General features: G+C 54.2%; 1 protein-coding gene across 4 annotated transcripts; it reads left to right on the top strand.

Annotated features, from left to right (window-relative positions):
* The first annotated feature begins 1965 nt into the window (after positions 1-1965).
* Positions 1966-14372, top strand: SEMA4G (semaphorin 4G). Of its 4 annotated transcripts, none has more exons than XM_082854874.1 (15): positions 1966-2051; positions 5000-5478; positions 5573-5721; positions 5988-6050; positions 8758-8856; positions 8978-9071; positions 9219-9332; positions 9522-9691; positions 9775-9944; positions 10210-10354; positions 10483-10705; positions 11108-11223; positions 11365-11525; positions 11725-11786; positions 13415-14372. In XM_082854874.1, exons 2-15 carry the CDS (start codon positions 5355-5357, stop codon positions 14239-14241), a joined length of 2517 nt encoding a protein of 838 aa, XP_082711000.1. In that variant the 5' UTR covers positions 1966-2051; positions 5000-5354; the 3' UTR covers positions 14242-14372. The 4 variants fall into 4 exon arrangements, with proteins under 4 accessions (XP_082711000.1, XP_082710997.1, XP_082710998.1 ...); XM_082854871.1 differs by having other exon boundaries at positions 11365-11540; XM_082854872.1 differs by lacking the exon at positions 1966-2051 and adding an exon at positions 2295-2373 and having other exon boundaries at positions 11365-11540.
* The last annotated feature ends 414 nt before the right edge of the window (positions 14373-14786 follow it).

Below are 14786 nucleotides of genomic sequence, written 5' to 3'. Positions count from 1 at the left end.
ACCACTGCGCCACCAGGGAAGCCCTGCAGATTTATTTTTCATAGCCATGTCTCTCCTGGTCTTCCCAGTTTGGACTTCCTTACTCAATCCGTCAACTCTTTTTGAGGATTTTTTTCTGTAGTCTTTTCTGCACTACTTGCTGACTTTTCCCTTCTGTTTCTTACTAGGAACCTTCTCATCTCATCAAATCAAACTCACTTTCCTCTTTCATGCCCCTTCCCTTCTGCCTGCTCCCCCAAGACTCATCTGTGCACAAACTTGCACACTTCTGCATTTGCTTTGACAATTCCCCTTCAGATTTACCCTGCTTCCCTCTTCTCAGGCTTTTCCAGTCCTGATTTCAAGGCAAGTTGCTTAACCCCTTAGAGCCTGTTTTCCAATCTATAAAATAGGGCTATTAATCCCTCAGGGTGGAATGAGGCTACGATGAAAGAAAGAAGTTGGACACTCTGTAAAAGTTTGTGTACATTTTATTTATTTATCTTGGAATCTTAGTTCCCCAACTAGGGATGAAACCTATGCCCCCTGCAGTGGAAGTGCAGAGTCCTAACCACTGGACTGCCAGGGAATTCCCTGTGTATACTTTAATATAAACATCTCTCCCCAGCTATCTCCCCTGCCACATATACACACATCCTATTTACAGAGTGCTGGGGTGGTGGAAGTGTGACGTGGGCCCTGCTGTCTAGCGGTCTGCAGTCACACACAACCGCACAAACTACGAGACTGTATATGATGAAGTGCCAAACTGAGCTTTGGGGAATTCTGAGAAGAGGGATGACATGTCTTTCCCAGGGTCCCTTCAGTTAAATAATGGCAGCTACTTTAATCCTGTTCACTCTCAGGCCAGTGCTCATCTGCCTATTCCCCCACCCCCTGCTCCTCCAGAGCTCAGATTCTTAGGCACATGTGATACTCAGTTACCTATGACCCTGTGGCCCTCATCATTTTGATCTTATTCTTGGGCCCGTATCAATACTGTCACGGATGAGAGAGGGAGGATCAGGCCAGATCATGGCTAGAGCTCAGGTTTGCTTCAAACCCTAGAGGGGGGTTTAATAGGTGGTGGGAAGGAAGCATGGCCTGAGTTGAGGGGAAATTGCAAGGCCAGATGGCATGGGAGGACTTCCCTAGCTGAGTTTAGGGGAGTTGGGGAATTGATTCTGAGGAGGCTTCCTAGGTTGTTGCTGGGTACGACGATTAAGCCTAGGCAGAGCAGGATATTTGCCTAGGAGGAGCTCACTGTAAGATCTGGAGTAAGAATGATATTCAAGATGAGCTGGAAGGGAAGGCAGGTGTCTGAGTGACCCAGTCCCCGAGGAGGTGAACCCCAGTTACATCTAAGATTTGGTTGAGTGGACGGGTGCAAATGGTTGTGGCTTATTTAATCAGAAAAACAGCATTTTCTGTGTGCACTTCTGGTCAAGCTGTTACTTCATCCCTCCAAGCCTGACCCCCTTCACCTCCTCAGACCTCGGCTGGAGACCCTTGAGCTAGGAATCAAGACACTGTTCTGTGGTGAGAGCTGCCCCAACTCTTGGTCTCCACCTACTCTGGCCCTCTGCCCTAGGCAGAGAGCAGAAGGAGGTGGCAGGAGCACAAGAAGTGAGCTCCAGATTAGAGGACTGGCCAGAGGGCCTTAGGAGAGTTAAGCCCCGAGAAGAGACGTGTGCACATCCCCAGGAGCAGTCAAGTCCAAGGGGTTCTAGGGCTGAGGGGTGGGAAGGTAGGATCAGCCCTTCGAGGGCGCACGGGGTGGTGAAGCCACTACCAGGGGGCGTTACCGGGGCCGCGGCCCTAGGGGGCGGGGCACGCCAGACACCCGAGGGCTGTTTGTGAGCCCTGACCTATAGTGTAGGGTGGGGAGCGTCCTTCCCCGCAATTCACCCTGTTGGCCCCGCCTCCCAGGCTCCCGCCCCACCCCCCCGGCTCCGCCTCCACCCCGCCCCTCCTCCGGCCGCGGCCCCTTCCTCCAGCCGCTGGTGCTGTGGTGCTGTGGGGCCGCGGAGCCGCGCACCGCTGTCTCTATGGCCGGGGATCTAAGCGCAAAGGTGAGAGAGGCGTGGAGTGCGGGCGGCGGCGGTGCCCGGACCGGGGGGGCGGGGGCCAGGCCTTCCCACGTCTATTAAACCCGCCAAGCTAGGCCAGGCCTTCCTCACCGCCAAGTCCCCTGGTCCCGAGTAAAGGCTCTAGAGGGGCGCGGGCCAGGCCTCGGGCCGCGCTGGGCGCAGACCCGCCACCGCAGAGTCGGGAACTGGCGTGGGGCGGGGGCCCGCGTGGCGAACAGTGTTCCCTGGGATCTGGGTCACGTCTCCCAGCATCTGGCTGCATTGAAGGAGAGCTTGTCCTCGAGCTGCAGCAGTAGAGACTGAGGTTAGACCTGAGGAGAGGAGAGAACCGCGGACTGTCCGGGATGGAGGAGGGAGGGGGGAGCGGGGGAGGGGCTCTCAGGCCTGGAGGGACCGCCATCCTACTGGGCAGAGGGAGATACCACCTACACTAGGCAGGTGGACATCTGGGATGAAGGTCGAGAGCCTGCCCATCCTACACTGATCCTGTTTGCAGGGTGGCTCCCCTCCTCAGTTCCCTCCGCCCTAAGATCTAATAGAGGGAAGGTGGTCAGAGTTCAGGGGGCTGGCCTTGGGAGAGGAACCCAAGCTGTGGAACCGGGGGTGGAGTGTGGGATGTGGACTGGAGACCTTGAAGCCTCGTTGCCACTGGGGGAGGGGGTTGGCAGCTCCGCCCCCCCCTTTAGCCCCATCCTCCCTCCCAACAAGTTAAATGGGGGCTGAGAGCTCCTGCCCAACTCCCATATCTAGAACTGCAGTATACATGGGAGTAGAGGAGGACTAAGTTACACATTCCATTGCATCTTTACTTTGCTAAAACTAGGGGCCTCCTCCTGCCTGGGTTAGGTAGCCCCTCCCTCCCTTACAGAGCAGCCTTGACCCATGCACCCATCCTATTTGAGCATGCGAGGTCAGAAACTTCCCCCATCACTACACACACACACACAGACTCACAAACACATATTTGGATTCTGGCCTTAGAATTGGGACTTTCGGGAAAGGAGGCAGGGTTCTGCTCTGCATCTCACCCCCAGTGGACACTGGCAGCCTCCAAGCCTGCAGTGAAAACTGGACCCCTGTATGTACATATGCTTGTCTCTGCGTAGATGTAACTGTGTGTTTGAGGACTGTGTGTGTACGCATGTAGTTGATCCTTTTGCAAACATGACAGTGCCTGACCCACTATATCTATGGGTTTGTGTGCATGTCCCTACATGTACATGTGTATGTGCAGGACCCTCCTGTGAATAGGTGTACAATCCTTCATAGGGACATGTGTGGGTTTATAACCCTCCTTGTTAACCCCATAGGCTGGGTGACTTGCTGAACAAATGGGCATGTAAATACAACTTTACATGTAAGTATGTATAAACATGTGGCAGGCCCTTTAGGTGAACATATGTGTGCACAAACCTCCCTGTGAATGTGTGTGTGCATGACTCTCCTGCAAGTACACGTGCTCACAGCCCTCTGATGAATATGCATGTATGTGTGTACCTATGTGCACGCACATCACCCTCCTCTGGACATATGTGACTCGTTTAAACCTGTGTAAGTGTGCCATGCACCACACTCTGACCTGGGGTGTGTTCCTCTTGCCCAATTCTAGAGGCTGATCCCTCCTAGCCATAGGGCTCCCCCACACCCCCGCTTCTGCACTAAGCAGACAGGAGGCCCAAAGGTAAACAGGTGTGCCTCCACAGTGAGAGGTGGGGCATGCGCTGTTCGCCTGGGGCCTCTTGCTGCCCCAGCCCCCACACCAGGGGCCCATGCCCCTTCTGTGAGCCCGGCACTCTCCTCAGTCTACTCATACTCCATTCTCTCTGGGCTCTGCCCACCACAGTGGTGACCTTTACCTCTTGAAAAAACCCTCCAAGTTCCTGTTCTCCCTCTGGCCAGTTCCCAGTCCCTCCTCTCTCTTCGAGGCCACATAGTTAATATTTGACCTGGAAGGAAAGGGAGAGGCCAGTTGCCCCCCTGGCCTTGTCTGATGAGATCGGGTGGGTCAGGTTTTTCTCCACACCTAGCCCAGCCAAGCCTCAGGAACTTCAGAGATCAGGCCTATTACAGGGACCACATCAGACCTGCCACCTATCCCAACCCCACCCCAGCTGGTTGGCGTGAGGGAGGGTCCTGGTGTGGGAATAGTCTCCAAGATGTGCCAGGAGAGGTGGCCGAGAGCTCAGGGATCCTATCGTTCACCTTTTACATGTTGCTTATGTCTCAATTAAGTGACCTTGCACACTAGAGACTCCTGTACAGGTATTACAACTCTACAGTGGCGGGGGGTGGAGAGCAGAGGGAGGCAGATACACCCCGAGGTGCCTGTGAGTGCCTGTTTGCAGGTAGGGGCACGTGTGGATGCTTAGCCAGAGGGTATAGTACAGACTCGCATGGGCAGGGCAGAGATGTGCACCCCCTTGTAGAGGAATGCCGAGGAGGAGAAGTATCTAATTAAAGACAAATTCCAAAGGGAGCTTTCAGGTCAGGGAAAAGAAAAAACAAAGGGAAAACAGAACAAAATAAACAAAGGCCCATTAAGCATCTTTGCCTAGGCCTTCCTGCATAAGGCACCCCCGAAGGTGGCAGGGGCAGCTGCTGCCTGAGTTGGGTCTCCCTGTTAGGAAAAGGCACTCTCCCTAGGAACCCGAGCTCCACCAAGATGGAGGCCTAGCCAAGCTTCTGACTCGGTCAGAGGAGGGCTATTACCTTGGGTTTGGGTTGAAGGGAGTCTAGGGTCTTGAAAGTGGACAAGTTCCACCCAACTTCCTGCATCAGAACACCGAGGGGGACAGAATGGCTGAATCCATCCTCTTGTGGGAGTTTCGTAGATGCTGGGCCTCCTCCCTTTGGTACCACCTGAAGTCTGAGGGTAATGCTATCTACTTTCCACAGATGAAAGGGCTTTTTTTCCTGTTTTTTTTCTTCAGAAAACAGACCTCAGAGAACCAGGAGCAGCCCTGCTGTTGGGGCAGGGTGACCCCATCAGTGACCTACAACCCCTCTGTGACCCCACAACTCCCTCTCACCATGGCATTTGTATTTGACGCCGACAGGCAGCATGTAATCCATTTCTCCTCTTGACCTCTTACCTGGGATTCCATGGCCACACAACCCTGTGATTCCATGTCTCCCCAATTCCAGGACCCCCCCTGGCCCCATGACTCCTGACCTTCTAAGTCACCTCCCTGGACCTTAACCCCTGTGACTCTTCTTCCCATCATCCTCTTAACTCTGGCCCTGGCTCCCCTTGGGGGTCTTGTTGGTCTGGGCCTCCCCAGGAAGATGTGGGGGAGGCTCTGGCCCCTCCTCCTGAGCTTCCTCACAGCAACTGCAGTCCCTGGACCTTTGCTGCGGAGACCATCCAGAGAACTAGATGCCACCCCGCGGATGACCATCCCCTACGAAGGTTAGACATCCCCAACCTCGAAAGGCAGCAGGAGCCAGGGCTGGGCGTGGGGAGGCAGCTCCAGAGCTGGGCTTATAGCTTCCCCTCTCCCCAGAGCTCTCCGGGACCCAGCACTTCAAGGGCCGAGCCCAGAACTACTCAACGCTGCTGCTGGAGGAGGCCTCAGCAAGGCTGCTGGTGGGAGCCCGAGGCGCCCTGTTCTCTCTCAATGCCCACAACATAGGAGACGGGACTCACAAAGAGGTCAGCCCCTGGAATTTGGACCACCAGAGGGTCTCCAGCTTCATCCAGCTCCTTGGGACCTCAACTTCCTGGAAACCCTGTCAACCTTCCATAGCCTCCTGGTCAGACAGCACTGCCCTTCCTGGCCCAGGTCTCCCTTACCTCCAATACTCTTCCTGAAACTTACCCCCACCCTGGGGTCCTATCACCTTGTCCCACAGGTAGTGGGGAAAGGCAAAGGCATTGGGTTCAATACATCAGCCAATTCCCTTTACTGCCCCCTCCAGATTCACTGGGAGGCCTCCCCAGAGATGCAAAGCAAATGTCATCAAAAAGGGAAAAACAACCAGGTATGTGGTTCGCCCTCTCCCCAGCTCCTTTCCTCTTTCTTTTCAGTGGGGGATGTCAGGGTTGGTGGGAACACAGATGGAGAGGTACGGATCAGCCAGTCCATTGCAGCAACCACAATAAGCACTGTAAGTGCCACTGGAGTGGCAGGCCCTGGGAGCAGTATTTTTAATCCAAACATCTGGTGACCTACTAGCTTGGTCTGAGACAGCATCTTAATCTCCTCTGGGCTCCCCAATAATAATCATGATAACAATAAGTAATCTCTAGTAAGTGCTGACTTAGCTATTATCTCATTTAATTCTAAAATAACCCTATGAAATAGTATTATCCTCCATTTTACAGATGAGAAAAATGAGGCTTTGGTCAAGGAATAGCTCAAGTACCCAGTTTTCCATGGAAGGTGTATTAGTGAAGTGTCAGCCCTTTCTGGCTAAAGAACAGGGTGTCTGCAGGGGTCCTGTGTCTGGCTATGTAACAGATCCATCTGGAGAGCTTTTTACACAGTGGGGTTTTTTTTTTGTTTGGTTTGGTTTTTTTTTGTTTGGTTTTTTTTCTTGGCCATGACCAGGGATCAAACCCACGCCCTCTGTAGTAGAAGCACAGAGTCCTAACCACTGGACCACCAGGGAGATCCCTGGAGAGCTTTTTAAAAATACACATTCCCAAGGCCCACTGGCCTGGGGATTGATTCAGTGGGTCTGTGGTGGTGCTGAGGCAGCTGCATTTAAAGAGGCGTCTCCAGGAGATTCCATCAAGGGCTGCCTCTTAGTATAACATGGGTAGAAAATGGGGCTGGTGAGGCAGATGGAGCCCAGTTTATGGAGGGCTGTAAACACCCAGCTCGGGGTTTGGATTTTATTCTAGGACAATGGGCACCCTCACCATTTGACACTTTAGAGAGTCTCAAACTTTAATGTGCAGTGAATCACCTGGGTGTATTATAAATGCAGATGCTAACACAGTAGGTCTGGGGAAGGGCCTGAGATTCTGCAATTCTAACAAGCTCCCAGATGAAGCTGACACTGCTGGTCCCGAACCACACTTTGCCTTTAGAACATTTCCCAAAGCATGTTCTGAGGAGCATTAATTTTCAAAAGAGATGTTTAATAGTTAGATGAGTTTGGGAAATGCTGTGTGCTCAATCCCACAATGCACAGCAATACCCTTAAGGCTTTGAGGAGTCCTCAGTAAAGGTAGGTTTTACCTGTGGTTTCCTACTTATTTGACCACAGAATTCCCCCTCCCAGCTCCATTTTTTTAATGTAAACACCTTGGGGAAACACTATTATAAGAATATTTATTTGGTCCCAGGCACTAGGTGGCTTAAAATAGAGTGAGTCTGGAGGCACGAAAGGCAGTGAGGAGGTTGGGGGCATCATATGGGTCAGAGGAGGGAGGCCTGAGCAGGCTTGTGGAGAGGAGGGATGGATGCCAAAGTACTGCACCTGGTGAGGGAGTGGGATGAGACAAAGAGGCCTGCATGGACTCAAACCCTGGGTAATAGGCAGGAGGAGAAATCATTAACAAGGCAAAGAATTCAAGAGGGTGGCAGCTTAGGGCATTTGATGGGCAGAGGAGGCCAGGTTAGCTGCAGTAGGGTGAATTAGGCCACAGGAAGGGGTAGGGCCCTATCATGTAGGGCCGGGAGCATATGGGACCCTATGTTCAGGACTCTGGTGAGTCACTGAAGGGTTTTTAAATACAGCAGTGACATGATCTGGTTTACATTTTTTAAATATACCTTGGAAAGTGGGTTGCAAGACGGTGCTGACTGGTAGAATCTCTCTGGAAGGAAAATCCAGACAATGGTAACAGCAGTCTCCTTTGAAGGCAACAAGGATAAAAAGGAGACTGTTTACAACATATCCCTTTCTACCTTTTGAATTTTACACTGTGTGCATGTATTCCTCATTCACTGAATAAATAAATGGTTTCTGTAAAGAGTGGCAGAGAGTTGGGAGAGCTGCCAGGTGGTCGCATAGCTGCCCAGGGAAGAGGTGATGGTGGTAATTTGGACTAGGGTGGTGGTAGTGGAGGGGGAGTAGACCAAGTCATGAAACATGTAGGACAAAGACTTAATCACAGAGAGAGACTGAGTGTGAGGGTGAGGGAATGGGAAGCAGCAAAGATGACGCCTGGTTTCTGGACTGAGTGATGGGATGGACTGATGAAGTGGGAAAGACTGGATGAACAGTTTTAAGAGGGAGGATGCAGGTGAGGGAGGGGAGGGGATGAGCTTGGTTTCTGACAGCATGAGTGTGATGTGTCTGTGGGATATCAGGTGGAGCAATGGCTAGAACCTGGGGGTAGATTTGGTAGTGCCACCCCGAAGCAGGTGTGGGAGCTCCATGACTGGGGGACAGTGCTGAGGAGATGTAAGAGAGAAGCATCTTAGGGTGGTGAGAGCCCTTGGAGCCCCTGAACTGAGGGGTGCAGGGGACTACAGAAGATGCAGGAGAAGCCAGCCAAGTGTGTCAGGCAATCTAAGAGATAGCCAAGGGAAAAGGGGTCATGCCCCTGGGAGACCAAAGGACAGTGAGTTCCAGGGAATAGTCTGTGTTCTGGGCAGTGAGAAAGCCCACCAGGCTCTTGGAAAGAACTATTTGTCCTGTGGGTGGGGGCAAGAGCCAGACCACAAAGCTGGCCTAATGGAAGCAGTCTCTAAGGAAGCCCAGGGCTCACAGCCCTCCCCCACCTATCCCACAGACCGAGTGCTTCAACCACGTGCGTTTCCTGCAGCGCCTCAATGCCACTCACCTCTACGCGTGCGGGACTCACGCCTTCCAGCCTCTCTGTGCAGCCATTGTGAGTATGCCTATCCCTGCCCTGATTGCTGGTCCCTGACCCTGGACTGGTCTGATCTTCAGCAACAACCCTGGCCTATCCTCAGGATCAATGACCTCTGGCCCTTCCTTCATTCCCCCAGGATGCTGAGGCCTTCACCTTGCCAACCAGCTTTGAGGAGGGGAAGGAGAAGTGTCCTTATGACCCAGCCCGTGGCTTCACAGGCCTCATCATTGGTAAGCATGCCCTCCTCCCCACATCGGCCCCTCATCCACAAGCATGCTGTTTGCGGACACTATCTCATTGCTAGGACTTGCCACCCATGTGTTATGTGTCTTGTTTTGTGTGACGTGTCTCTCATGGCTGGCATGTCCCTGCCTCAGATGGAGGCCTCTACACAGCTACTCGGTATGAATTCAGGAGCATCCCTGACATCCGCCGGAGCCGCCACCCGCACTCCCTGAGGACTGAGGAGGCACCAATGCACTGGCTCAATGGTTAGGAGGACGAGGCACAGGATGATGGGGGGCAGGGGACTATTTCTTCATCTTTACTCCCTTGGGCAGTTGACCATCCCATCCCCATATCCCCAGGTGATCGTGTCTATTCCTGTGTGTTGTTGAGTGAGGGCGGTTGGGGGAGATCCCAGCCTAACTCAGAAGCCACCTGAACTGCCTGACCCACAGATGCTGAGTTTGTGTTCTCTGTCCTGGTGCGGGAGAGCAAGGCCAGTGCAGCGGGTGACGACGACAAGGTTTACTACTTCTTCACGGAGCGTGCTGCTGAGGAGGGCTCTGGAAGCTTTGCTCAGAGCCGCAGCAGCCACCGTGTGGCCCGTGTGGCCCGTGTGTGCAAGGTGAGGAGGACTGAGGGAAGGGCCAGGGTGTAGAGGCTGAACCTCTGATCCTGGCCCCTGACCCCATGCCCCTACCTCCCCAGGGAGACCTGGGAGGGAAGAAGATCCTGCAGAAGAAGTGGACCTCCTTCTTAAAGGCGCGTCTCATCTGCCACATTCCACAGTATGAGACACTACGTGGTGTCTGCAGTCTGGAAGCTGACACCTCAGCCCGCACGCACTTCTATGCGGCCTTCACGCTGACCACACAGTGGTCAGTGCAGGGACAGTGGGGAGGCAAGGAACGGGGACAGCATAGGGGCTGGAGCAGAGGTCAGTGAAGATGAGATAGGATCCACTGGGGGGAGGCTGGCGGCAGACAGAGAACTTCAGGCATGTCCAGTGGCCTGCTCACCCTCAGGAGAGGCCCTGTGGGCCTGGAGCAGGGATTGGTCAGGGTAACAGTGGGCTCCAGGCCACGCAAGTGGGCAAGCTCCATTCAGTGTGACTCAGCCCCCTCCCCTATGTCCCGTCTCTAGGAAGACCCTGGAGGCCTCAGCCATCTGCCGCTACGACCTGGCCGAGGTGCAGGCTGTCTTCGCAGGCCCCTACATGGAATACCAGGATGGTGTCCGACGATGGGGCCGCTACGAGGGAGGGGTGCCGGAGCCCCGGCCTGGCTCGGTGAGTGCCCAGGCCTGGGGTCAGTGCTGAGCAGACGGGACCCCTGAGAGGGGCAGGAGGTCTAGCCTTGTGGGGAGGACGGGCAGGTGGCAGAGTCCTGAGGTTCACCACCCCGTCCCCCACCACAGTGCATTACAGATTCATTGCGCAGCCGAGGCTACAACTCATCCCAGGACTTGCCATCTCTGGTCCTGGACTTTGTGAAGTTACACCCACTGATGGCTCGGCCCGTGGTACCCACACGCGGACGGCCCCTGCTGCTCAAGCGCAGTGTGCGCTACACACACCTCACGGGGACACCTGTCACCACACCAGCTGGACCCACCTATGACTTGCTCTTTCTGGGCACAGGTGCTTCTGACCCCTGGCCTGAGCCCTTTGGTGACTGCTGGCCTGAGTCCTTGATCCCTGTTGACCTCTAGCCCCCTGGATGACCCCTGATCACAAAACCCTGATGACCACTGATGTTGATTCTTCAATAAACACTACCGGTCCCCAATGACCACTAGCTCTTGGTGATTGCTGACTCCTGTCACCAACCACAGTGACATTTGACCCTAGTCACTAATGCTTCTAAATCCAATACTTCTTGTCATGACTAGCTTGGAGTTCCCAATGTCCAGAGGGCCCACTGCTACTGGCCGAATCCTTGTCCCTGACCTCATGACTCCAAGCTGCTCCCATTAGGCTATTGCAGGGGGCTGAGAGTAGATTCCACTGTTGGAGTCTGACCTTCTGCCATTCCCATACCAGCTGATGGCTGGATCCACAAGGCAGTGGTCCTGGGCTCTGGGATGCACATTATTGAAGAGACACAGGTGTTCAAGGAACCCCAGTCTGTGGAGAACCTGGTCATCTCTCCGACACAGGTAGCCCCTGACTCGTGACCCTCAATATTCTGGCCTTGCCAGAATAAGTGGAGGGAGTGGGGAGGCTGGGCAGTGGCTGTGTGTGTGTGTCTGTAAGTGGGAGTGGGGTGTTGCCAACCAGCTGTCCTCTCTGGCTCCTAGCATAGCCTCTACGTGGGGGCCCCTAGTGGAGTCATCCAGCTATCACTGTCCAGCTGCTCCCGCTACCGCTCCTGCTACGACTGCATCCTGGCCCGGGACCCCTACTGTGGCTGGGACCCCGGCACCCATACCTGCGTGGTGACCACAACCGGAGCCAACAGGTCCCAGGGTAGCAGGTGGGAGGCCATAGGGGTGTGTGAGGGTCCCCTTTGCCCAGGAGATCGGGCCTGAGGGGTGGAGGCGGGCCTGCCAGCTGCAGGGAGTAGGGACCAGTTGTTGGTAACAGCTTTACTGACCCTTCCACTGGGGAAACTGAAGCCCAGTTCTCCTTGTTCATAAATCCCAATCTTCTATCTCCAGGACAGCACTGATACAAGACATAGAAAGAGGAAACCGAGGCTGTGAGGGCAACAGGGACACAGGTAAGTGACGTCACAGATGTGTGTGCATCTGGCTGCATAGCCTGTCCTCTTTACCATTTGATGCCACTTGTATGTGCATGTATGATTCTGAATGGCTGTGTCTGTGCTTTCAGCGAGAATGACCCAGCACAGAGTAAGTACTCGACAAATATTTGTTGCAAAAAAAAATTGTAAGTAAGGAAACAGGTTCAAGATGTGAAGTTTTTTGTCACTTCTGGAGCTTACAGCCAAGTATATGCACAGGCAATCAAATGATCACACAACCAATTAATTACAATTATTTTCTTTGGTTTTTGTTACAAAAGGAATAATTACAACTATGACAAGGGCTTGCCCCAAGGAAGATCAGATGACCGAGCTGATAACTGAAGCAAGAGCAATAATCATAATAATAATCATAGCTAATATGTACTGAGTACTTACCATGCGCCAAGCACTGATCAAACACTTACATGAACAATTTCATTTATTCTCAGAGCATTCCTATGAGAAAGGTGCCATTATTACCATCTCCGTGAGGGGCAATCTCTCTGGGGCACAGAGAGAATAAGTAAACTACCCAAAGTTAAATCAGCTATTAAGCAGTAGGGTCTGAATTTGAACCTGACCCTAAGCAGGCTGCCTGGAGTTTGTGCTTTTGATCACTGTTATGCTCTCTCTCCCCCAAGTTAACTGGGCAAATAGAGGGCATGGGGAGGGGGATGACACCCAAGTAGAGGGAAGAGCAGGCAGAGCAAGCTTGGTGTTTGAACAACAAGAGAAGAGGCTGGGGAAATGGGCGGGACTGTATTGAGGCAGGGGAGTGGCACAATCAGCATAGTGTTTTTTTTTGTTTTTGTTTTTGTTTTTTTTTTTTTTTTTGCGATACTCGGGCCTCTCACTGTTGCGGCCTCTCCCGCTGCGGAGCAGAGGCTCCGGACGCGCAGGCTCAGCAGCCATGGCTCACGGGCCCAGCCGCTCCGCAGCATGTGGGATCTTCCCGGACCGGGGCACGAACCCGTGTCCCCTGCATCGGCAGGCGGACTCTCAACCACTGCGCCACCAGGGAAGCCCAGCATAGTGTTTTTAAAAGGTCACCCCACTGCTGCATGCAGAATGGATTAGATGGGGGCCAGCAGTTGGTGAAGGAGAGACGTGAACAGGTCTAAGATAGATTCTGGAAGCAGAATCTTAGTGAGGGTTAGATAGAAAGATGAGGGGGAGAGAGAGCCAAGGGAAACTCAGGTTTCTGGGAAATGGCTGGTAGCACCATACATGGTGATGACAATTCAAGAAAAATACCTGGTGTAGGCTGGGAGGGAGATTTTGGCCTTAGTTCCTGTGACATGTCCAAGAGATGCCCAGCATGTGAAAGATATTCAAATCTGATGCTCAGAAGAAGAGAACTCTTTGTTGGAGGTAGAGATGAGGAATCATTGGCAGATGTCAGGAATTGAAACCACTGCGAAGGGCCAACGTGAACCTTATGTGGGAGCATGAGCACAGAGAGCTTAGTCAGTTGTCACTGTAATTCCAGATTCTGTGCTTGGTGCTGGGGACCTAACAGTGGACCACCTGGCTTGCCATCTCCAATGCCTTCCCAGGACAGGCAGGCAATGACCACTTCTCCTGTCCCCCGCTCCCTCCAGGGCCACCACCACCACTGAAGACCCGTTCTGTGCTCCGGGGTGATGATGTCCTACTGCCCTGTGACCAGCCATCCAACCTGGCCCGGGCCTTGTGGATGCTCAATGGGAGCATGGGCCTGAGTGATGGGCAGGATGGCTACCGCGTGGGTGTGGATGGGCTGCTGGTAACAGACACACAGCCTGAGCACAGTGGCAACTATGGCTGCTATGCCGAAGAGAATGGCCTCCGCACCCTGCTGGCCTCCTACAGCCTCACAGTGCGGCCAGCCACTCCTGCCCCTGCTCCACAGGCCCCTGCAATGCCTGGGGCACAACTGGCGCCTGATATGCGGCTGCTCTATGTGTTAGCCATTGCTACACTTGGTGGCCTCTGCCTTATCCTGGCTTCCTCCCTCTTCTACGTGGCCTGTCTTCGGAGAGGTGGACGAGGACACCGACAGAAATACTCACTGGGTCGGGCCGGCCGGGCAGGGGGCTCTGCTGTGCAGCTGCAGACAGTGTCAGGCCAGTGTTCCGGAGAGGAAGATGGTGATGATGGGGAGGGGGCTGGGGGCCTGGAGGGTGGCTGCCTCCAGATCATCCCCGGGGAGGGGGCCCCAGCCCCGCCACCCCCGCCACCCCCACCACCACCGGCTGAGCTGACCAACGGGCTGGTGGCACTGCCCAGCCGGCTGCGCAGGATGAATGGCAATAGCTACGTGCTCCTGAGGCAGAGCAACAATGGAGTGCCGGCAGGGCCCTGCTCCTTCACAGAGGAGCTCAGCCGCATCCTGGAGAAGAGGAAGCACACACAGCTTGTGGAGCACCTGGATGAGAGCTCTGTCTGAGCCCAGCCTCCCAGGACAAATGCTCTTCCAAACCAGCCTGTCTGCCCCAGGCTGGGCCGCTGCCTCCCCAGCACAGACACCCTACCTTCATCCCTACAACTCCAAGCCCTTCTCCCAACTTTTTGATGTCCCTGTAGGGCTGGCCAGAGTCAGGCCCAGCCAAAGGCCCCTTCTCAGTCTCCATGGACCCATCTGTGAGCAGCCCAGGCCAACCGGTGCTCCTCAGAGGTAGGTGCTCCCTCAGGCTCTGCAGACCCAGAGCCAGCTCCTGTTCCCTTTTCACCTAAGCACTTGGGAGGAGAGGATGCCATCCTCCTGCCCCATTCATCTGCTCAAACCCTTCTTTCTCCCAGGCAGGGCTCTGCAGGTCCAGATGGCCTCAATGTCACCACTCTCTGCATGGCCCTATGTGCTGGATGGTCCTGAAAACAGACCAGACCTCTGCCAGCCACCAGAACCACCTGAGCCCTGTGTACATTCACGTGTGCACATGGAAGAATGTCTATCAGCTGGGCTGCAGGGCCCCCACGCCCACCTCCTGGTGC

This window comes from Leucopleurus acutus, assembly GCF_964270905.1.
Source record: "Leucopleurus acutus genome assembly, chromosome: 14".
NCBI classification, from domain to species: Eukaryota; Metazoa; Chordata; class Mammalia; order Artiodactyla; family Delphinidae; genus Leucopleurus; species Leucopleurus acutus.
Note: the sequence above shows the minus strand (reverse complement) of the source record. Positions and strands in the feature narration are given on the sequence as shown.

Excerpts from the sequence above, each read along its gene's own strand:
- SEMA4G (XM_082854871.1), top strand. The coding sequence starts at position 5,355 with ATGTGGGGGAGGCTCTGGCCCCTCCTCCTGAGCTTCCTCACAGCAACT. Across the intron at positions 6,051-8,757 it reads AAAAAGGGAAAAACAACCAG|ACCGAGTGCTTCAACCACGT; the intron begins GTATGTGGTTCG and ends CCTATCCCACAG. Across the intron at positions 11,787-13,414 it reads TGAGGGCAACAGGGACACAG|GGCCACCACCACCACTGAAG; the intron begins GTAAGTGACGTC and ends CGCTCCCTCCAG.